Here is a 24288-nt window from a genome sequence, read left to right as displayed (position 1 = left end):
TAACACTGCTTTGTGTGAAAAGTACAGCAGCATTCACCACTCACACACACACACACACAAACACATACTTTAAAACTTCCTACCCTCTTCTTACTCAACATCTTATGTAGCTTTGTCACGCAAAGGTGAAGTAGTAGTGAAGTTTATTTTCCCCATATGTCACTATGGAAACCAGGATTTGGGGATAAAAAACACAATAAATCACGGAATAAAGATTCCATACACATAAAAATTTCCATTTACCACACATGCACTTACTCATGGTCAACTATTGACTCCTTTGGATGTTGAAAACAGGAAACTAGACTCCATGTTTAACCACCAATGGCTCTTAAACACTGATCGGATCATTAAAAAAGCAAAACTTTACGTTAATTCTTTTTTGATGCAGTGATTATTAATGCATTGACCCTATAGACTAAGCAAGTAAGAAAAAAGACAAAGCATTTTCAAAACATGAAATGAGGTGTGTGAGGTCTTGAGACATTCCCATGGGTCTTTGTTTTCTAGAGTGTGTTGACGTTTTTGAAGAGGTGAAAGAGAGAGCATTGCTTGGCTGATTCAAGGTTAAGGCTGCATAGCAAAGAGAGGCGAGGTTACACTATCTCTCCATACAGACAGTCTTACTGTAAATAATATCCAGTGCCTAAGGGGCCACTAACGGCATTAACAACTATTATATGTTTTTTGCTTCCATTTGAAAATTCCATATTGATTATTCATCTGTGGTCACATTGATATGTGTTATGACTGGTCTAAGGAATGGAAAACTGCTAGAGAATAAAAGCAAGAAAGGGAAAGCAAAGGCAGGTAAAATGAATCCATCAAATGAATACCAAGACTGTATGGGATAAGATGAGCCAAGTAGAAATGAGACAAATGTAAAACCAACACATATAGCTATGTTGCAGTTATCTCTTATCAACTTAAAAAAAAAAAAAACAGGATCTGTAGCATAAGGCCGTAGAAGTATGAATGACAAAACAAAAACAAAAACAACAACAAAAAAACAACAACAACTATGTAACAACATAATTACAAATAAAAAATGAATAATTATAACTGTACACATTATTCTTATTACCATGATAATCATCCAAATTAGTGGAAAGTGATGAAAGTAGAATAAAAAAAGATAAAAATGTAATTCAAACAGAGAGAAGTAGCTACGAAAAGCACGTTTATGTCGATTTTACCGCATTAAAAATATGTAAGCTATTGTGATGTAACAAAGACACGTCAAACTATTATTCAACCATCCATCTCACTGTTTATGTGATTGACCTTGAATTATCAGTGCATGTATGATACGACATCTCCCTCTTGTGTTCACTTATTTGTATGCACCGAGCTACCATTTGATGAATATACAGCATAGCCTACTTTATAGCTTTGTTTTGTTTCCATGAATGTACATAATCTGGGGTTTATCAGTGTCATTATCGCGGAACATCTTTCAAATTAATACATTAAAAATATATTTTAGATCAGCTTGCTTGCCTTAACTGTTGATTTTACTAGGATTTGTACTATTTTAACTCTTAACTGTGTTTTTAATTCAGTGACTTTATGAGTGTCATTGTTTAAGTTTAATTACCTTCCAGACAGACCTACTTCTGTGACTTTTAGATGCGGTTTTCACGTTACTTTTTTCATCGCTGGTAAGCCTTGACCAATCACAGTCGTTTGTGATTACTAGAAGGTGCGTTTTATGTAAACATTTTATAGAACATACAAGATCGATTTTCCTTTGTATTTCATTAATGCACCTTTTGGGAGCAGTAGACGTTTAAACGATTATAAAGTTATAGCGCACAAATATCTCTAACATGAATTTCGAAAGCATGAGCCGCTCAGCGCCACCTGGCGGGCGGGTTTTTAGTAACAGGAAATAGTAATAAGCACGTTTACGCTTGAAGCACAGGAGGCGGGGTTTTTACACCGAAAAAATGGCGGCTGTGTTACAGCAGATATTGGAGCGGTCGGAGATATCAAAACTCCCCAAAACTGTCTTAACTAAATTAGAGAAGTATGTTTCTGAACAGCAGTGTGAAGTTGATTGTCTGAAGGCACAACAGGAGCAATATCGTGTGGATAATGGTAAGGTTTGCTGTTTTAACAGATAAACTGTCTGTAGCCACGAACGAGGCCTAGGTTTCATTATCGTTTATAAACTTTATTTTCCCCCTTGGGTGTATTGTTCTGCAAACTGTATGTAGTGAACATGTTATAATTATTAAATAAGTTTTCAGTTTAACCGAAAACGTTTTCTGTTTGTATTAATTACCATTGGCTTGTTTGTATGGATTTTTAGGCTTTCTATTATGTTTTTTTCTCTCTCTCTCATATAGAACAACAGTATTTTGACATCGAGAGGAAGTTTGCAGAGAGTCAGACTCAGTTTGTGTCCCAGACTCAAGATCATGAGATACTGAAAGAAGAGTACTGCAAACTGGGTATGGATGTGGGAGTCAAACACCTCTTATTTGATTTAAAAATAACAAATTTTAATGTTGTATTTGTACTCGTCTTTTTTACAGAGGATGAGCTGAAATCCTTACGAGAGAAAAATAAGGCACAAGTGTCTTCATACACCAAACTAGAATCACATCAGGTATTGACAGATCATATAACAGTTTGATAGAGGAGAACGTCTGTGTCTGGTCTTGAATTGTCTTGAAGAGGTGAAATTGTGCCTCCTTTGTACAGAACGAACTTTCCAAAGCCAAAGATGAGCTTGAGGCCGAAAAACGAGAGCTTGTGCGGACATTGGAAAGAAGATCCCAGGAGATGGAACAACAAAGCGGTATTTAATAAACATTCTTTTATGATCATTGAAAACTAAGTTTTCACAGATTATTTGGAATTTGCAGGTTTTGCTTTGACCAGCTTGTTTACTTATACTGTTTGAACAAAAATACAGTAAAAAAGAAAAGTGGTCATTGTGCTGCCAAATATCTTCATAAAATCTTTTTTTCAGGGTTTGCTGATGAAAAGGAAGTTTAATAAAACAGCATTTATTTGGAATGAATCTTTTGTATTGTTAGAAATGTATTTGTCACTTCTGAAAAAGTCTTGGTGTATTTCTTATAAAAAAAAATTGTACTGAACCCAGACTTTGTATAATATACTAGTTTTCTTCCCATTTCTTATTTATGTATTTTTTAGAGGACCTGAAGCGTCTTAATGATAGATTGGTGGAAGTCAGTTCAGAGAAGATGCAGCTTCAGCTCAAGCTGGATGAGTCAGAAGCCACTGAGGTCTCGATCAAGGTAAAATTGAATGAAATTAAACTATTTTCATAGGAATGCATTGATCGGATACTTTTATCATTATCTGCACCAAGATAATTATTTATCTTGATGCATTTGTCATCCACAGATTCTTTATTTATTTATAACACACTTGCAGTTTTATACCAGGCCCCTAAACACAGATTTTTGATATGCTGGCACTATGTTCATTTTCCAGTATAAAGAGAAACGAATGGTGCAGGAGAAAGAACTACTCCAGAATCAGGTGTCCTGGCTGAATACTGAGCTTAAGGCCAAGAGTGAAGAGCTGCTGTCTCTTTCCCGGCAGAAAGGCAGTGAGATCCTGGAGCTCCAATGCAACCTTAATAACAAAGAGGATGAAGTACTGCTCAAACTTTTTTCTATATTATGTATTTTAAGTCATAATGAATATTGTCTGATCTGCTTTGAAATGTGTTAAAGTTCTTAGTCCATGTAATCTCTGTGTACCTTTGTAGATCGCTCACCTGCAAGATCAGGTCTCCAGTCTGAAGGCATCCAATGAGAACCTTCAGAGGCAAGCAGAGGAGATGATCACCAAGATGAGAGAGGTTAGCCATCGTAATCCATCGCTGAAGTTATCATCAGCTCAATAGTGTTTCATAATTCTTTATAATCATGTGTCGTGCTTATAGGCAAAGGAACAGCAAGCCAGTTTGGAGGAGAAGTTCAGTAATGAGCTCAATGCCAACATCAAACTCTCAAATTTGTACAAGGTAAGATTTATTTACTTAATGAATTGAAGTATATAATTAAAGGGAAGCATAAATCAGAATGTTATAATAATCATTCAAGTATAATTTTTAATGTTATTTCTAAGAATTTTTGGTAGTTCTAAATTCTTTTGATGATTCACAGGGAGCTGCAGCTGATGCAGAGGCCAAGAGTGAGGAGCTCGGCAGAGCTGTTGATGAACTTCACAAGCTGCTTAAAGAGGCTGGAGAGGGTAAGCCACTCTCCTGGTCAGACACATGCATGTTGACAGCCATGAGTACCATTTAAGAAAACTAACACTGATGCTTTGTGGATTTACATATTTCTGTGATAACATCTTGTCTACTCTGAACAGCACATAAAGCTCTAGAAGTGAAGATGGCAGAGCTGGAGAGTTGTAAGGACAAAGAAATCGCTGAACTGAAAGAGAAAATAAGCAGCCAGGAGAAAGAACTGGATAATGCAAATGAGCTGCTATCTGATGCCAAACACAGAGGTTAGCATCACCTTATTTCCTTAGCGTCTAGCATGTGAAACTAGTATTTTGTCAATTTGATGCCTTTTTCCCTTTCCAGGAACTTCTTCAATTCTTTCAGAGGAGCAGGTGACCACAATGTCTCCCACAGCAGCTGCAGTTGCCAAAATTATCAAACCGGGCATGAAACTTACAGAGGTACTGACCTGCACTCTGATTTGTGATGCAAGTGCATTGTTCATATTCACAGAAGCTTTTTCAGTTTTAATATACTACCTTCTACTTTGTGTAGATATATACAGCTTATGTTGAGACCCAAGAACAGCTACAACGAGAGAAACTAGAGAACAAACGACTGCACAAGTACCTGGATGACATTGTGCAGGAGATGGAAGCCAAGGCGCCCATCCTGAAGAGACAGAGAGAGGAGTATGAGCGCATTCAGAAGTCTGTTTCCAGTCTCTCTGCTAAATTAGAGCAAGCTGTCACGGTGAGGACCGAAGAGTCTTGCAGAAATACAACGCCTCATTGCATGTCACACTGCCAGTGCATGCTGCCTAATGGCTACTTGCATAACAAATCTAGAAATGATTATTCTTGTTTTTTTCAGGAGCTCCACCGCTTGCAGAGAGAAGCAGATGAAAGCAACAAACGTGCATCTGTGTTGGAGAGAGATAACCAGAGGTTTGAGGTGCAGCTGGCTGACATGTCTCAACAGGTGAGGCCTGATGGCACAACTGAGGCTTCAGTCTCTTACGGGAGAGAAAATAAAAATCTAAAATCCTGTTCCTTTAACATAACTATCTCAGGTGCGGGTTCTCCTTATTGAGCTGGAGGAAGCGCGTGGTAACCATGTGATGCGTGAGGAGGATGAGGTGTGTTCTGCGGATGTGAGCAGCACATCAGAGGTGATTTCTCAACACCTGGTCACCTTCCGCAGTGTTGAAGAACTGCAGCAGCAGAACCAGCGACTCCTAGTGGCACTCAGAGACCTCAGTGAGGAAAAGGAAAAGGATGAGTTGGAGGGAGACACCATGAAGTGAGTGTGTGAGAGATAAGTGGATTTGTCAAACTAATATTAGATTAAATATGGATTGAGAAATCATAATGCTCATTGTTTAGACGGAGTGAGGTGGAGAAATATCTTGAGGAGCTTCAGCGTGAGTTGGAGCAGCTAAAGGAAAAGAGAGCTCAGGATCTGCAGAAGGTTGACGCTGTGGCACGACAAAGGGATATGTTCCGCATGCTTCTGACCCAGGCCACTGGAGTCCCCTTCCCACAGGGTAATTATATTTAGTCTGTTATTCTAGTCTGTGTTGCCAGGTTTTATGAGACCCCTTAATAGAAAGTTTCATGATGATTGAACAGTTTTATAAACTTACTGTGGCAGGTGCTGGTAATGAGGAGCTTATGCTGACCTCCACCCCCCGTCGTTCTCCAGCCGTCACACCCACTGCGAGCACCCCTACAGGACTGGTTGCCACTGTGATAGAATCCACTGACTCAGTAGAAGCCAAGGCTGCACTGAAGCAGGTAGGCCGGGCAGAGCAGACTGTCCACTCATAGCATTTTTTCCATCACTGACATTGAGACTAAGAGCTTCATTAATAAAAATGCTTGTGAAAGAAGTTTCTGAATGTTTAAGAATTAATTAATTTGCTTAATTCAGTAAAAACAGTAATATTGTGAAGAATTACTTTTTTTTTTTCTCTCTCTTTCATTTACTTTTGTCTATTAGGAGATATACATTTTAAAATATAACTTATTCCTGTGTTTGATCAGCTTCAGGAAGTTTTTGTGGCCTATAAAAAGGAAAAAACTGAGTCTGAAAAAGCCCTGACTGAGCAAAGCGAGAAACTCCAGGATCAAGTGACTGAACTCCGCTCTGAAAACACCAAGATCTCCACACAGCTGGAGTTCACCTCCAAACGGTATCCAACCATATGGTTCCTTTGGTCCTCATGGTTTTCTCAAATATAGAATCCTTAATTTATTTTATGTGGTGTGTGTATGTCAGGTATGAGATGCTCCAGGATAACGTGGAGAGCTACCGTAAGGAGATTGCCTCTCTGAATGAGAAGAGTCAGAAACAGGCTGCAGCAATTCAGCAGAGTGAACAGACCATACACACCCTCACCCAGGACCTCCGAGCAGCAGCTGAGAAACTCTCCATTGCCGAGGTGTCTAATTGATTCATTCACTCAAGTGCAGGTGTCTCTGTTCAGTCCAAGAGTTCAGTCTAAATTGAATTAATTATCTATGTCTTCTCTTTCAGTCTGCAGCAGAGAACCTGCGTAAAGAGAGAGACATGTTGAAGATGGTGGAGATCAGACTGACCCAGGAGAAAGAGTCCTTCCAGGCCCAACAGCTTGGCAAAAACATGCTGCTGACCAACCTCAAATCAATACAGGTGACAAGTGCTTTTACAAAATAACAAACAATCTAAGCCTCCCCAACAGGATGTTTTGAGAACTTGCTGTGTCTGTAAATTTTCCAGGCAACTCTAGAGCGCTCTGAGACAGAGACCAGACAGCGGCTGACTGCTCAGATTGAGAAGCAGGAGCGAGAGATTACTCAGCTCCAGAAGAGACTCGAGAATGAGGTGGAACAGAAGCACCTGCTGGCACGCAATCAAGACGTAAAGGCCACATTTCTTTTGCGCGCTCTTATTTCCCCTGTTTGGTACTTTGGCTCATTCATTTCTCTCTGTAACGTTCCTTTGCATCATAGATGCAGCTGATGGATGTTAAGAAGCAGCTGGAAACACAGACTTCCCAGTACCACAGGACAAGAGAGCAGCTTAGTGCTGCCCAACTTGAGCTTAACAACCTAAAGATGCATATGAGTAGCAGGGAGAGCCGGCTGATATCCCCCACAGTACATACAGGTGAGAGGCTGCTCATGATTAAGCCCTCATTGTATCATAGCACTTCTAATATTTTAGTTTTGCTTGTTTATCTAACATTCCTTAAGTTATTTGTTCATGTTTGGTTGCTCAACCTCATTAGCTATAAAGGCCAGAGCATTGTTGATGGAAAAGACTATCTGTGAAGTTGTTGCTGTTTTTTCTCTCCAGGCCTGCAGGGCACTGAAGGTGACATGGAGGCTCTGCGTGCCCAGCTGAAGCAGGCTGAGAGCAAGGCAGAAGAGCTGGCTGAACGACTGAAGAACACTACTGCAAGCATGGAACAGTACAAGTCCATGAGTCTTAGCTTAGAGGAGTCCCTGGATAAAGAGAAACAGGTTTGTGACATATTAAAAATCACTATAATATGCTTTACTCTAACACCCATTACATTCCATTAAAATAAAGACAACATGAACAATGGATTTTTTAAGGAAGTAAATGGAGTTAATTTGGCTATTTTTATTTATTTTGTTAAAAAAAATAAAAATTCCTTTGTCTTTCCACTTTTAGGTAACTGAGAAGGTGCGATCATCTGTGCAAACCCAGGTGGAGGCGGCTCAGGAACAGTATAAACAGCTGGAGCAGAAACTTCTGGAAGCAGACAAGGAGAAGCAGAGCTTGCTAGAAGAGAAAAGCAAAGTTGTTGCTGCTGTGGAGCAAGAGGTATTGAATTCCCTCTGCTCACTATCTTTGCTCGCTAGATCTGATTTAAAGAGCACATTCTACACTTTCTTTTAAGTTTTCCTAAAGTCCACAAATGTTATTCAAGATATCTTGCACTAAAATAGTTTGGGGTTTTAATCTGGGTTCTTTGGGGGCCACCAAGGAGTTCTAGGGGATCCATGGAAAATTTTAGTCAAAAACGACAGAAAGAAATAAACACAAAGATTAAACTAAATGAATAAAATTTATCAAAATTATTAAATTTGATTAAAAAAACAACAACAAATGCATCAAACAGTAGAGTATTATAGTGAGTAGTAAAAATATAATGTAAAAAAAGATAAAGAAAAGATTTTATACTATAAGTTGTAAGTATAAATAAATAGATGCCTTTTAAATTGTAAGATAGGGGTCCATTGCATAAGGATGATCATATTTGGGGGTTCATGGCATCTGAAAGATTGAAAACAGAGTCTAGCCATCACAGTAGTTTAGATTGTTGTTTACTAGGGTGGGAATGGGTGTTCATTTCTGTGTTCATTTTCTATAATACGTTCTTTTTATCCATTCTAATAGAGTTGTATTGTGACTATTTTAACTCCTTTTTTTAAAATTTTTTTTATTGATGCCATTCAATCAGAGAGATACAAAAAAAATTAAAAGCCAAATAGTTTCAATCTGTTAACAAAGGTCAAAAATAAATTAATCAAAAGGTCCTTACTCTCGGAGTCTAACACAAAATACAATTATGAATGCTAGCACCAAGAACAACAATAATAATAAACAAAAATAACAAAATGGCAATAAAAATAAGTAAATACAAGTAGTTACAACAATTCTGAGGACATAGGAAAGAAAAAATAAATCAAATAAAGATAAATAAAAAGGGTGGAGAAATAGCTTGCACCAACATACATATACACTTCCAACAATATATGTATGTGTGTGTATATACCAGGGTTCCTCAAATCTTTCCCTGGAGGGCCAATCTGCTGCAGAGTTTAGCTCACCTACCTGTGATTTAAGAGTCCAAATAATGCTACTAGGGGGCATGGTTCAATATCTAAACTAAAACATTCGGAAGTTGATGACCAGAAAGAAGTCAATGCTGGGCAAAGCCAAAAAGTATGATAAAGAGTAGCTGGAGCTTGTCGACACCGATCACAAGTTGGATCAAAACCAGGGTTAATTTTAGACAATTTGGCCTTTGTCCAATCTACTCTATGCAACAACTTAAACTGTATAAGACAATGACGAGCACATATAGAAGTATGTACACGACAAAGGGCTTTGGACCATTCCTCGTCTGAAAAAAAAAAAAAAGAGAAAAAAATTAAGATCTGATTCCCAATTCTGTTTTATTTTAGAGAGGGGTGAAGAGCCGGACTGCATAATTAATGAAAAAATAGTTTTATGAATATTGGAGACAGTACCTTTACAGAGTTTAGTTTCTAAAACTTGATCAATCTCTTGTTTAGGAGGTGCTTGACACAGTATTGTGAATTTGATGTATTTCTTGATCCTTTATCCCAGTTGAACGAGCTGAAAAAATCTCTAAGCAGCCTGCAGGCGGAGCACCAGACCGCCCTGGAGAGAGCTGCTGTTGCTGCTGCACAGGAGCAGCAGGCCATCCTGGACAGTCAAGAGCAGGCTAAAATGGCAACTGAGGCGCAGGATAAGTATGAGAGGGAGATGTTGCTGCATGCAGCTGATGTGGAAGCACTGCAGGCTGCCAAAGCACAGACTCTGCAAGCAGCTCATCTCAGACAGCAGCTGGAAGAGAAAGTTCAGAGCACCAGTGCACAGCTTCTAGAGGCTCGTGTCTCTTGGGAGGAGCAAGAGAAAATTCTCAAGGTAAAGAAATTGTGAAACAAATTGCTGTTATGGAAGTAGTAATAGCATTTTCAGTCATTTTGTTTCTCTCCACATCAGGAGGAGCAGTCTAAGTTAGAGTCTCGCTGTGAGGATCTGCAGAAGCAGAACACACTCCTTCATGAGCAGATACAGACTCTAAGTGGACAAATGGCCAGTCAGCTGCAGCGAGCCACCAGTGAGAGTCCACTCAACATCTCTCTGACAGAGGAGGGCAAGTCTCAGGAGCAGCTCCTGGAGATCTTAAGGTCTTTTTTTTTTTTCTCTCCCATATGCTATCAATTTCAGTGATTTTATTATTTTGCAAAGAAAATGTCAAGTAGAGAGTTTCCTTATTCACGACAGACTCATTTCTTCATGGTTTGCAGATTTGTGCGACGGGAGAAGGAGATCGCAGAGTCTCGGTTTGAGGTGGTCCAGGGTGAGAGTCTGAGGCACAGGCTGAGAGTGGAACATCTGGAGAGAGAGCTGAAGGACGTGCAGGAGAGTCTGAATGCAGAGAGAGAGAAGATGCAGGTTGGTTTGGAGTAGGGGTCGGCCGATATGTGTTTTTCAGGGCCGATACCGATTATTACAGACCAAGTAGACCGTTAACCGATATATATGTCTGGTGTAAAAATGAAAATTAATGTCAAAATTAAGAATAACAAGGGCTCTGACAAAAACTGCCTTCTCTGGTGTTGGTTGCACTTCTTACTCTTGTCTTCCTCCATGCATCCATCTACAATAAGGGTAATATAAAGAGAGAGTTAAAAGTGGGGCCACTGCATGCTTCATGATTAACCCTATGCATACTGTACTACAGCTAAATAGCTTGGGGAAATCTAAGTATTAGGCTTCAATAATTTACATGTTAGAAATGTATGTGTAATAGCATAACCTCTCATAATTCTTCATTAATTATTTTCTGATGACTAAATCATAACTTACGAGAGGTGACTATTCAATTCATCATCTAATGCACATCAATTGATTACCTTAAAATGCACAATGTATATAATGAGTGTAAATAATTAAATTGTCTTCATAACTCCATTGTAGAAGTTGCAAAGAAGACCGCAACTATTTGAATTAAACTATAACACTAATAGCCTGTTATAGGCACACTTGGTTCAATAGCCTATTGAAATGTCACAGTTTCTGTCGCCCTAATCTCGGCCTATGTGACAGTAATTTCCATTAGTTTTAATTTACAGTGCAGTGCAAATGAAGCCATAAAACATTTATTTAATTTATCTTTTAATCAAATGAGTGTTCAACTATTTTTTGGCAAATAAATGGGTTTACTATTAAAATTAAAACATGGAAGAAATAGCATATTGTGTGATTATTCTTTTAAACAAAAGTTGTAATAATTGTTGTAGTATTAGTAGATAAACCAAACTTTTATTTTGACGGGTTGCCATGAGGACCTCTTAAGTTTCTGTTGCTTATATGATATGACGATCGTTTTACTCAAATGAATCGGTCAAATGCTCATGAAGTGACTCTCAGAGCAGTTCTGGGGATGTTGTTCGTGTATTTATGTCCTCATTTAGTGAGACGGCAGATGCTGAAAACACCGTGAGCGTCACGCAATTCAGTGTGTGTGTGTACTAATCAAAACCGCGCGTCTGTGCCATTCACATATACAGAGACACGCAGAACATGCAGAAGTCATATTTAAATAGTCTTTTTGCGGCTTAATGTTTACAGATACTAGTCCATAGCACGAGTTGATTTAAGTGTACTGGCCAGGCCGATAATAGGTCGACCCCTAGTTTGGAGAACCCAGATGCATACTATTTTATTACTGATCAATTGTACTAGTTAACTGCCTTAGTTACCAGCCCTGTATTTTCCTTTTGCCTTTACCTGTTACTCAGCCTGTGTTTAATTTTTGTTTAAAGGTGACTGCAAAGACTCTGGCCCAGCATGATGAGCTGATGAAGAAGACAGAGACCATGAATGTGCTAATGGAGACCAATAAGATGCTGAGGGAGGAGAAAAAGAAACTGGAACAGGAGCTGCAGGATACTCAAGCCAAGGCAAGCCACCAAAAATATAATCAACAGTTATATTTGCTAGTTAAAATACTGCTTAAAGAAATAATACTTGATTGTGTATTAAGATAATTTTTATAAATTTTATGAAATGTATTTTAATTGATTTTACTTTAAAATTGTAAAAAAAAAATTGTTCTCCAAGTTTTTAATTATATATTGTATAAGTTTTTTTTATGTGCATAATTGTGCATGTATGTTACTTTACATTTAAGAAATTGATATACACATAAAAATTTGAATAAAAGGTAACATGTATTTGCTTAAAGGGGATAATAACATACTCGTAGTCATAATTACAGGTCAACCAATAGTGGATTTTATCGATACTGATAGCTAGGTTGGACCACACTGGCCGATACTGATTAATCAACCGATAGTTTTCAAATTGGATACTGAAAGAGAGCTAGTGCTTTACTATTTAAAAAAAAAAAAAAAAAAAAAAGCAGCAACAGTACTGAACCATACTTTGTAAATGACTAAAAATATTAATATTATTTACTATATTGATCATTAAAGTTATTTCATAGTTTGCTAATGTTAAAAGAAGAAACTTTAAAATTTAAAAATGTAGTCTATTAGTAGCTAAAAGTGAATGTTGAAATGTACACACTCTAACAAGGAACAATACTTCTACAGTTTTCATTAATACTATGAATGGACTCTTATTGTTAAGTGTTACCACTTAATTTAAACAGTCATGCTTAAAGATGGCCATCTTTAAATACCTACACAAGGCCATAGCATTAAAATTACATGCATATGGAATATTGTATGTGTACTCACACACTTTATTTGCGTCTATTTTTTAACACTTGATAATTATCTAATCCAAAAAAAAAAAGTTAGTCACACACCGGGCAAAAGCGCAGCGCTACGTCTAGGAGAACTCGGAGATATCACACACACACACATACACACCAGACGCTTTGCGTTCAATTCAAGTGGCGGTCTAAAACAATTTATTTAATCACCAAACGGAAATAAGTTTGCTTCAAGAATGAACAATGTGGCATAAATGAGTTTGAAGTTCGGTGTTTAAAAAAAAAAAAAAGAGCAAGCGGAAAGAGAACGCGCGATCTGTATTACAGCTCTCTATATGAAGCATACAGACTTTATTAGAGCCACAGAAAGACAAACGTTTTGCTGAAAAATGCACAATACATAATTTATAGCCTAGGGTGAAGTCATTATATACGTTCACAACAATTTGGGACAAATATAATGTAATTTAATAGAAAACTATGTGAATGGCGCTCTGTTCCGCGGCAGGCTTTTCTGTCGGCTGTATTTAAATGTGGGTCTGGAGTTTCCCGCTCTGTGCAGCGCGCAGTGTCACATGTCAAAATAAACAACACGTGCTGTCAGTGATTTCAGCCTCTAGAGGCCGCTCTCGTACTGTATAATGCCAGCGGACCCTTCTCAGCCACTCCAGCAACGGTTGCAAACCGGAAAACTATCGGCATGGATTTTTGCCGATAACCGATAGTTGTGGCAATCAACTATCGGTGCTGATTAATCGGCAAAACCGATGAATCGGTCGACCTCTAGTCATTATAACTGTGTTTTTGCTTCACAGGTGCGTAAACTTGAGTCAGACATCTTGCCCATGCAGGAGTCCAATGCAGAGCTGAGTGAGAAGAGTGGTATGCTACAGGCAGAGAAGAAGCTTCTGGAAGAAGATATCAAACGCTGGAAAGCTCGCACTCAGGTCAGAAGTTTGTGTATATCTTAAGGTGTTGCCTACAAAATCTATGTATTTGTCATTGGTGAAAATTACTGGGTCATCACTTTCTTATGGTGTTTAGCACCTGGTGAGCCAGCAGAAGGACACTGACCCAGAGGAGTACAAGCGGATGCACTCTGAGAGGGAAGCGCATCTCAAACGCATCCAGCAGCTTGTCGAGGAGACTAGTCGGCTCAAAGCTGAAGCTTCCAGGTTAATGCAGTTCTCTACCTTCATTGGATGCACCAAAGTTTCACTGGCAAAAACCATCTTTTCATTCTTGTCTTGGCTGTTTTATGCATGTCGTTTTTTTCTTGCTCTCTGCAGGAACAGTGGCTCTTTGACTATGATGCAGTCTCAGGTGCAGAACCTAAGGGAGAACTTGGGGAAGGTTTTGGTGGAGAGGGACAGCCTGAAGAAAGACCAGGAGGCTAAAAATCTGGACATCCAGGAGAAACTAAAAACCATCACACAAGTTAAAAAGATTGGTCGACGTTACAAAACCCAGTATGAAGAGCTCAAGGTTGAATATGACAAGGTGCGTCAGGGTTTATGACTAGGAAAGTGGTTTGAAATTGCAAAGGTGTGTTTGGAGTGGAGGCCTGATTTATTTGGGTTTTTGTGCAGTTGGTAGCCGCAGCAGCATCTGCACCGGCTCAGGATCAAGAGGCACAGCAGGCATCAGCTCAAGAACTTCAGGCCCTCAAGGAGTCCCTCAACCAATCAGATAACAGGACAAGAGAACTGGAAGGCCATCTGGAGAATCTCAATAGAGTAAGTTAACTGCCTAGTTTAAAGTTTTATACGACCCCTTTTTAAGATCAGACTAAAATGATTGGGTACCTTTTAGAAAAAATGATTCTCATGGTGTGAGTTTTCTTTTGTCCTTTGCAGACTGTAGGTGAGCGGGAAACAGAGGCACGTAATGCACAGGAACAGGCCTCTCGTCTACAAGCGGAGCTGACGCGTCTCAGGCAGGAGCTTCAGGAGAAATCATCTCAGGAGGAGCGACTCAAACAGCAGCTGACTGAAAAGGAGGAGAGGACCAAGAAGGCAATAGTAATGGCTAAGCAGAAGATCAGCCAGCTTACTGGTAAGAATTGACCCTGTTTTAAAATTAATAGTTTTTCTCTGCTAGTTACTTTGACAATGAGGTTTGTGGTCCATGTTAGCTCTTTCTTTTTGATATTTGACACTTTGACCTCTACTTCCAGGTGTAAAAGGTCAGCTCCAGAAAGAAAATGAAGAGCTGAAGCAACAAAAAGAGGAATTGGAAGTGCGAGTGAGTGCACTAAAGTCTCAGTATGAGGGGCGTCTGAGCAGACAGGAAAGGGAGCTGCGAGACCTCCGCGAGCAGCAGGAGAGACATGGAGAACAGAGAGATGAGCCTCCGGAGCAGGGCTCCAGCAAGGTAACCCCACATAGTCATGCAGTTGCAAACCTATAGCTGAACAAGTTTAAAGCTGCAGACTGTAACTTTTTATTTTTTTATTTTTTTTTGGCTAAAAATATCCAAAATCAATATTTGAGTAAATACACGACCAGCCAATGTTCAAAACTATCGTCTTACTTTAGCCCGATTCACAACGCTTAGCTTATAATAATGTTTTCTAATTTGAGTGGTACGGGTAGGTTTTCGCGGGAAATTCGAGCATGGCACTGTGTCATTACGTCACGTCTGTAAACATAAAGAAGTTTTCCCGGCTGCTATGCTATCGCATGTGAGGATCCTGCACTCGGCAGATTGTTTGGCCTTTTCTCACAGCAGCTGGAATAATTAAATGTCAAAAAATCATTTTGATGGCGGATTGTAAACCAGAAAGGATGTGTTTATGAAACACATGTGAATGACATTAAATTATATTCCAGTTTTAAATGTGCTTCTGATTACAGATAGCCTGGCATTACACAAGATTTGTATTTTAAAGACAACCAGTTCGAACCAGTTTGCTTTTTGGGTTAAAAGAATTTCTTAATATGAAATTCGAATGGTATGACAATTAGAGATTAGACTGTACATAAATTTTAAATCTACACGCTAATACACTATACTCAGTCACGCACGCAATGCTGATGTTGTTAACATTTAAGTATAACAATAATAATAATTTGCATGGTTTGATGTGCTATGAGTTAATCAATCGTTAGATTTAATCACCATTGGTAGCGTGATTTATGGTAATGCTTTTTTCCTCAGTTGGTCAGAACAAACATGGCAGACTTGTTACTTGTTCAGATGGCAATATCCGGTGAAAATTCTTATTTGGGTCATATATTCCAAGACGTAGGCTAGAATCTGTGATTACTAAGTACAGGATTCACACTGGTGCGATGACTGACAGCCACACATTCACTTCAAAACATGAGATTCATCCGCGCTGGAGCAGTGCCAGAGTACAACCCATGCAATAAAAATAATTCCGCACGGAACTGCAATTACAGGTTTTCAAACAGAGATGGCGACAAAGAGGCAAAACCTACAGACTGCAGCTTTAAGTGTTTATATAGATTTTCTTCTGTTTTCAGACCCAGGAACCGCAAAGGACAACAGAACAGCGACAGATCTCTCTGAAGTCTACACCAGTGGCAGAAAGAGGAAGGTACAGTATTTTTAGAGGGGGCACTTCACATTCACCTACACAGTTAACTTGTAATCATTATCTGGCAAATTTAAAAATAGCCTCTCTACAAGTCAAGCCTCTCTACATTGTTGCTTTTATAGTGCAAGCACTTCAGAGCCTCCAACTGCTAACATAAAGCCCACGCCACTGGCAGCAACCCCCAGCAAGCCTCCAGCCATTCCAGGAAACAAATCCACACCAAGGGCCAGCATTAAACCCATGATCACTCCTGCCCCAGTGCCCACCCCTACACCCACCGCCACAGTCATGCCCACCACGCAGGTGGAGAGCCAAGAGCGTAAGTGTTGTGCTGGGATTTTGACCAGGGTTATTATCATTTAACTAAAACTTAAACCATAAAAAACATTTTTGAATTAAACATTTACTTAAATGAAATATTTGTGATTGAAAAAATGTAACAAACTTTTTATTCCAGCACCTTTTGTTTCAAGTTTTAAAATAAACTTTATGAAGCTATATAGATAGTGCAAAAACAAACTAGCACTAAAATTTTGCATTTAAAATGAAAACAGAAAATATAAAAAATTATTTAAAATATTACCAACTACAATAGTATATCAATGATACTAAAATTATAAATATAGTGCTAATTTCAGTATTTGTTAATGTTCTGAATTTATTTTTAGACTTTTTGCAATTTTATGTGCTTGGCATTAATAGTTTTTATTTAGTGGATATTAATTATTATTAATAATAGATAATTATTATTATTTTTTTTTTTTTTTTTTTTTATTAGTTTTAACTTCCGTAATTTTAGTAACTTCACCGTTTCGGTTAGTTGCCAAGAAAAAAAAAAGAAAAAATTCAATGTTTAATTTTGGATTCATTTCATTTAGCAAAAAGGATTTTAATAGTTTTACTTAACAATAACACTGATGTGCAAACAAATTAATTTTATCTTTCCCCCTTGACCTTGCAGCTATGCAGTCATCCGAAGGCCCGCTTGAGCATGTGACTGTGTATGGCAGTGCCAGCGGTTCAGTGCGGTCCACTAGCCCTAATGTTCAGACCACCCTGGCTCAACCTCTGCTGAACGTTCAACAGCAGAGCCAGGCCACTGCGTTCATCCAACCCACCCAGCAACAAACCCAACCCCCTGCTGAACCATCCAATCAGGAACCTCCAGCTGCTGTAATGCTCCCAAACTCACAGTTAGACAGGCCTCTTTCTACATCCACAGGGATCTGGAGTGCCACCGCTAGCACAAGCAGTGCCAGTGCAGGTAATATCGTGTATACCCAACCAGATTAGCTTAACAGGTTTACGGCACCTCACTCTAAAGATGATCTCTTATGTGTCCTCCTCCTATAGTGTCTGCATCTCCTAGTAGTGCCTTGAGCAAACGCCCCCGTGAAGAGGAGCAAGAGAGCATGTCTGCTGACACACAATCCCAGGATGAGCCTAGTGACACTCCCATTTGCAAGAGGGTTCGCATTCATAGAGTAGGTCTAGAGGTAAGTCAAGAATGCATCTTTTCTTTTTTTCTTGCTTTAAAAAAATAATTAAATCAGTGCGTAACACAAAACAAAATTATACATTGCAGGAAGAGATGTTGGCTGAAGACAGCACTGAGGCTGAGTGCGTTGTACCAGGTGAGAGCCAAGAGGCTCCTGACGCTGGACAAGTTATGGTAATGGCAAGAGGATGTGTATAGGAACTTCCTGTTTGTATTCAGACAGCAGAAGTGTGAAACCAATAGAAATGGATGTTTTATATTCATACCTGTATGAAGGAGTTGGAGAGCTACGGTACTTTGGAGGAGATGGATGAGGAACCAGGACCGTCTCAGTCTGTCCCTGGAGACCGACTTCTGCCCCATCCCTCTGAGACCCATCGAAGCCCGGAGGAGCCTGATCATCATGTCATAGTCATTGTTAGTGACACAGATAGTGAGGGAGACCATGAAGAGGAGTCTGAGGAGGAGGAGGAGGAGGAAGAGGAGCAGGTATGTAGTTTCACCACAGCTGAAATTCAGTGATGTTTAATACTATCGTATTATAAACAGTTTTTTACCACTTTAGGATTACGAGGAGGAGGATGAGGAAGAGGAGGAGGAAGATGATGACGATGAGGAGGATGGCGGTATTGGGGAAGAGGGAGAAGAGAGCAATGAAGGGAGCGGCAGCAGAGATGGCAATGAGGCCTACGAGGGGGACGACACAGAGGTACACACTAGAAATGTGCACCAATAAGAATTCCACTGAAAATGTAAATTCCTGAATTTAAATTGAGGTAGCAAACATAATGCTGAGATGTATTTTGAATTTTAAGAAGTAAAAAGAAACTCAACAAAACACTTTAAAGACCGACAGCCGGATCAAATGAAAGAGTTCAAGCAGGTAAGTTTCAATTTAATATTTAGATCTTCTGTTATGATTATTATTCCATATTTTAATTTGATTGTCGGATTGAATAAACATTATAGCGGAGTTAATCGTTAGCATAAGCGTGGCTAACGCTAATATAATGAGCATTAGAATCAAGTTTCTTTAACTATTTAATGCTCCTATAACTTTCATTAGGGTAAGAAACAGGAGAACATGATGGTATTTACTATGTTTGCACACCAGAGGCTTTTAAATGAATTGTGAATCTAAAATATGTGTTAGAGAATGTACAAATGGTTAACAGTGTTATGTCAAATCAGTCCATCAGAAAAGCAGTTCTGGGCTTTTTTTTTATAGCTAACTTAGTTAGTTGTTATTCTTGGCTGGGTAACTCTAGCAGGTTTTGAAAGCCCTTTAAAATTAAATATGTACACAGTTTGGATTAAAAGAAAGTACAGTGAAATTTTATCTCCTCTATAGACTTTACAATTAGATACCATTCATTGACATGACTATATTATCTATCATCAAATTACAGTGAGTGAACAATATATTTTTACATTAATGAATGTTTTTGAATGTTATTTAATTAAAACACTTGATCATTCATGTTTGTTCATTGTTCATTAAATAATTTTAACAGATTGAATTTTGATTTTATGTATTAGTAAATTTTGAAATTAACCCCAAGAAGAATAATTGCTATATAACTGTTGTTTATTGATAGGTCATGTTATCTTTTAACATTTGTTAATTACTGAAATGTTATATTTTAGCTGTTGTCAATAATCTAATGTTGCATTTGGTCAGACTCGGCCCATTTCTTTACTTAAGTATATTATATTTTTCTTTTACAGCTGCAGGCTGAGGAAGATCATGAAGCACCAACAAACCCTAAAACAGACAACAGTGTACCATTTGTTTTTTAGCGGCAGCAGAAATATGACAAACTTTTGGGTGAAACTTGTTTAACTTTTTTCATACTTTTATTACTTGTGGAAAACCTTGAAACAATTTTAAATGAGCATAAAGAATGGCATTGATATTTGTACAGTTTATTTTTGTTTAACTTTTATTAATAAAAAATGTTTTTTAATTAGCATGTTTTTGTGTTTTGCTTTGGTACCGAAATTGGTACAGAGAATCGTGGATTTTCACTGGTATTGGTACCGAATACTGAAATTTTGGTACTGTGACAACACTAATTGTGAGACATTACAATTTAAGATCTTTTCTATTTTACTATATGTAATTTATTCCTGTCATGGCAAAGCTACATTTTCAGCAGCCATTTCCCATGTCTTCAGTGTCATATGATCTTTCAGAAATCTGTTTAATATGCTGATTTTGTGCTCAGGAAACATTTCTTATACATGTTCTTATCAATTAAATTTTTGTGGAAATGTTACACTATTATTCTTTGAGGGGGAAAAAAAAAAGTTCAAAAGAACAGAAATATTTTTTAACTTTATAAATATCTTTTCTGTCACTCTGATCAAGAATTGAACAAAAGTACTAATTATTCTTAAATACTTTTGAACAGATTGATAATCAGTCTAAAATTATGTTCTCTGCATGGTTTTTGTTGCAAAGCTTGTGCTGGACTAATGAAATTTCCTTCATGTGAATGGGTATCAATGGAGTGTTGTTCAGTAAATTCTCTTTCCCATCATTCCAATTAAACATCCTTTGGGATGCGGTCATTGCATTGAAAGTGAGTCAGTTCTTCAATTCAGTTTGCCCAACCCTAGTAGACATGAGTGGTTTTAGTGCAGCATAAACGCCTACATTTGGACTGAGCATCAGAGATGTTTACGAAAGCACATGTTTCCGATGTGAGCTGTCTCATGCCGTTTTAATGATCCAGCTGCAACTTGCCATTATGCAATGTATTTATGAATAGCTGTTGCAACAGCCTTTACACATGATTTATGATAATAACAAAGTCATTAAAATCCATTCTGCTTCAAATAGCTTCAGACAAACATTCCCTGTTTATGTATGAATCAAAATGTAATGCCCATGAAATTAAATAGAAATGTTCTTCCCGCTAATTCCCGCTCTACCTCTCTTCCACACCATCCTTTCCAAGGGCCCTGATCCCACAGATCCAGGCACTGAGACGGAGGAAAGTCTTGGAGCGACAGACTCCACCCAACGCATGGCAGATTCTCAAGGCTGTAAGTGAGCGTGACCTATCCATCTGTCTGAAAGGATGTATGGTAGCGGTAGCACCCATCGTGTTGATCTTTCCGTATATTTACAATGAATAGGATTGAGGCTTTCAAGCTTCATGAAGTCAGTTGTTGGTGTTTTAAAATACTTTCTCCTTTTCTTTCATCTTTGTGACGTCTCAGTTGAAACTATCACATTGGATGTTTTTGAAGCACCTGTCACCAGTTCTGCCCCTCGACCTCACCCCCAATCACCCAGGAGACCTCAGCATCCTCTTCCACCTCGTCTAAACATCTTGGCCCCACCTGCTCAGGAGTTGGGACCCCCTGCTCAAGTCCAGGTGTGAGCAAAGGCATACACTGAGGAGCTTTTTCTTAGTTTGCTGTTGTTAGGCATTGCTTGGAATGTGTGTTTAAAAAAATAACTTGCATGTGTCTGCAGCGGCTCCCGGTTCGACGGCCGTCAGTGGGACGAAGTCTCCAGCTTTCTTCTGGAATGGCCAGTAGTGCAGTGAGTGGCTTTTTGGTTCTTGGTTTGTTTGTGTGGTGTGTTTGCATCTGAGCTTGAATGCTTGTCAATCGATCTCAGTGTCTTTATCCTTTTTTTTTTTTCTTGGTTTTTCAACAGCAACATTTCTATGAGGATGATGACAGGATGGTTCCTAGTACCCCTACACTTCCTCCTCCTCGCTCAGATGGATTTGCTGAAGCAATCCAGTATGTGTTTTTGCCTTAACACTTTGCTGTGGTTGTGTGTGCATATGTGTATATATATATATATATATATATATATATATATATATATATATATATATATATATATATATATATATATATATATATATATATATATATATATATATATATATATAATTTTTTTTTTAACCAAATGACTGATTTATTCTCTGTTGTATGAAGTTCTCCACAGGTGGCAGGTGTGTCACGATTTCGATTCGGTCCTTCAGATGATCTCCCACAGACCAGCTCTTCTCACTCAGATCTTGGCCAGCTGCCATCACAAGGTAGCACACGTTACCTTACATTCTTTTTCAGGCTAATGACTGTTCATTAACTGCTTTTTCTGTCAGATGTTGGTTGGTTGGTTCGCTTTTTAATGCTGTGTTCTGCAGGTTTAGGTATGTATGATAGTTCTGTTTACCTTGGAGCTCATGAGGAGGAGTCAGGTGGCCGCAGTGTGCCCACAACCCCACTACAGATTGCCGCTCCTGGTACGAACAAAACCATGCATCCTAATAGTCTAAATAATTTTTAAATAATTTTGGAAAAGTGCAGGATTATGCAGTGGCCACTTGTGCCATTTCATTTACTGAGAATTCAAATGCCCCTCCAAAACGGCAGAGAGACACACAGATCGATGACAAGCTATTTCAAATTAGTTTTACTATGACATTTTATACCTAATTCTCCTCTACCATTTTACAGGGTTCCCGCGGGTCCTTAAAAAGTCTTAAATTGTACAAGAGTCTTAATTATGATTTCAAGAGGTCTTAAATTTGGGTACAGACCAGAATTGCTATACAGCTTAATGTGATGATTAAACTTCAAAAGTCTATGATTTTATTAAGTAAACAGGAGCGCTGCATGTTTCAAAGTCTGGTGCAGCACTGCTTTGTGTACAGCGTTACCGGGGAAACAGGTCCGAAAGCGCCTCCTGCTGGCAGAGAATGAATGTGCATTTTCAATAAGGCTGTTGCGAGTAGAGTATTCATGCAATACCGAAGGACCGCATTTCTAGGACACTATAGTTTTTAAAATTTTATTTTATTTATTTTTTGTATGTATTAGCGGCTCATACTTTTTTATAGTACTTGCTATTCAATTCTGTATATTATTATTTTTAAGGAATTATGTAGTTTAATTGTATACACTTAATTATTGTCCTAACCAACTCCTAACCCAAAGCATACCCGTTTGTAACCCTCTTGAAATATGTAACCAAATTTTTTTCATATATATATATATATATATATAAAAAATCGACCCGTTCTTACCCTGCAAACATGCAGAGCTGTAAATGTGAACTGGTGGATCGATAAGAAGATAATTCATTATGAAAATCTAAAGAGTAAAATGTGTTTGTTTTATTTAATTGATATAATAGTTTTTTTGATAATTGTTTAAATTAATATAATTAATACTTTTAGACTCATCCATTTTCTTAAAAATGGTTAAAAGGCTGAAATGTGAAGTGTATCATTTTATAAAACTTTTTTATAAATTTTATTTAATAAAACTTTGTTTTTGTGAAAACTTGTATCTGAACTGTAAATCATGCTTTTTACAGTAATTTTACAGTTTAATAGTTTACCATAGACATTGCCCTACCCTGCTCATATGGTATTAATCTTATTTGTGCAGGTCTTAAATTTGAGCTTAAAAATCCTGCAGCAACCCTGTTTTACAATGTTAATTTTTTTTTTTTTTTTTTTTTTTAATCCATTCAGTGACAATTTTATCAGAAACTGTGGCATCTGAAGCGATTGAGCATGCTTCTCAGTCTGTGCCCATGGTGAGCACCTCCACACCCAGCCTTAGTGCTCCTGCAGGCCTGAGTGGAGTGGAGGATAGAGACGACATGTTCATGGATGCAGGAGACAGGTAAAAATGAGCCCTTAAATCTACCCACATGAGACACTGGCATCACAATTTACTTCCATTGTTGTACCATAAGAAGTTTATTTTATTGAGAGATCATGGACTCCATAATGGAGCAGAAGGTGTAGTATGTGTGTACATTACGATAACTCTGTCTGATAAATATTTCTTCAGTGCTGAGGCTTCACTTGAGGCTGTGTCTCAGACTGAGGCGGAGGAACCAGCCCAGCCATCAGATGAGGCCAGTCTGCCTTCCACAAGCCAGGAACCTTCATCTAGTTCTGCAGGTAAAAATAAACACTAAAATTACGCTAACCTCCAATATCTCATTTCGGTTTCACAAACTGTGTCTCTCTCTCTCTCTCTCTCTCTCTCTCTCTCTCAGACACAAGCAGCTCTCAGCCTCCTAAAGTCAGAATGGGATCTGGGAGACAGTGGACAGGTGGTCGTGGTTCTAGGAGCTTTGTAAAGAGAGGTAAGAATATGTACAATTTTCTGCAACTGTTGCAAATATCTTTATTTTTTCATACACTTAGTTTTTAGCCATGTTCAAGTGGATTTGACAGCTTTCTTGACTTTCTTGCTGTAGATGGCGTCACAGGTGTGAGGGGACGTTTTGCAAGGTGAAGCAGCTCTGGAGCAACACATTCTCTCCAAAAGAACACAGCCATACCTTTGTTCTGCTTTAAGGCTATGTATTGTAAGTTTTGTTTGTTAGTTTAATGCTCGGAGCAATCCATCAATGTTATTTGAATGATTTTACATCCGTACAATAAAATTGTTTTGAAGGAAATCTTTCTTTGTCCATAATTCTGTCTCCAAAGATGCAGCTTTAC

The 24288-nt window shown here is 38.3% G+C and overlaps 1 protein-coding gene across 4 annotated transcripts; it reads left to right on the top strand.

The window, feature by feature from the left end:
* The first annotated feature begins 1936 nt into the window (after positions 1-1936).
* On the top strand, positions 1937-24245 carry tprb (translocated promoter region b, nuclear basket protein). 4 transcript variants are annotated; one of them, XM_058755518.1, is made up of 50 exons: positions 1937-2100; positions 2352-2456; positions 2541-2614; positions 2710-2806; positions 3169-3272; positions 3472-3636; positions 3752-3844; positions 3929-4009; positions 4152-4239; positions 4363-4503; positions 4583-4680; positions 4775-4972; positions 5093-5200; positions 5292-5521; positions 5605-5765; positions 5873-6015; positions 6265-6413; positions 6500-6662; positions 6758-6892; positions 6980-7120; positions 7213-7369; positions 7559-7725; positions 7901-8053; positions 9587-9907; positions 9986-10173; positions 10294-10441; positions 11815-11952; positions 13547-13678; positions 13776-13906; positions 14021-14231; positions 14321-14467; positions 14588-14786; positions 14908-15104; positions 16220-16293; positions 16416-16612; positions 17255-17557; positions 17647-17789; positions 17879-17965; positions 18068-18280; positions 18357-18500; positions 20755-20842; positions 21020-21177; positions 21279-21347; positions 21465-21553; positions 21755-21858; positions 21967-22065; positions 23302-23455; positions 23627-23739; positions 23838-23927; positions 24042-24245. In XM_058755518.1, the coding sequence occupies exons 1-50, from the start codon at positions 1950-1952 to the stop codon at positions 24077-24079; spliced, it is 7077 nt and encodes a 2358-aa protein (XP_058611501.1). In that variant the 5' UTR covers positions 1937-1949; the 3' UTR covers positions 24080-24245. The 4 variants fall into 4 exon arrangements, 3 of the variants coding, with proteins under 3 accessions (XP_058611501.1, XP_058611500.1, XP_058611502.1); XM_058755517.1 differs by having other exon boundaries at positions 21279-21349; positions 21455-21553; XR_009267544.1 differs by lacking the exons at positions 20755-20842; positions 21020-21177; positions 21279-21347; ... (5 more) ...; positions 23838-23927; positions 24042-24245 and adding exons at positions 18607-18674; positions 19520-20722.
* The last annotated feature ends 43 nt before the right edge of the window (positions 24246-24288 follow it).

Source organism: Onychostoma macrolepis, chromosome 20 (assembly GCF_012432095.1).
Source record: "Onychostoma macrolepis isolate SWU-2019 chromosome 20, ASM1243209v1, whole genome shotgun sequence".
Lineage (NCBI taxonomy): Eukaryota > Metazoa > Chordata > Actinopteri > Cypriniformes > Cyprinidae > Onychostoma > Onychostoma macrolepis.
Note: the sequence above shows the minus strand (reverse complement) of the source record. Positions and strands in the feature narration are given on the sequence as shown.

What these genes read in the sequence shown, in the direction of transcription:
- tprb (XM_058755517.1), top strand. Translation starts at nt 1,950, where the DNA reads ATGGCGGCTGTGTTACAGCAGATATTGGAGCGGTCGGAGATATCAAAA. An exon ending in TTGGAGGGAGACACCATGAA is followed by an intron (nt 5,522 to 5,604) that starts GTGAGTGTGTGA and finishes CTCATTGTTTAG; the next exon opens with ACGGAGTGAGGTGGAGAAAT. An exon ending in CTGGAGTTCACCTCCAAACG is followed by an intron (nt 6,414 to 6,499) that starts GTATCCAACCAT and finishes TGTGTATGTCAG; the next exon opens with GTATGAGATGCTCCAGGATA.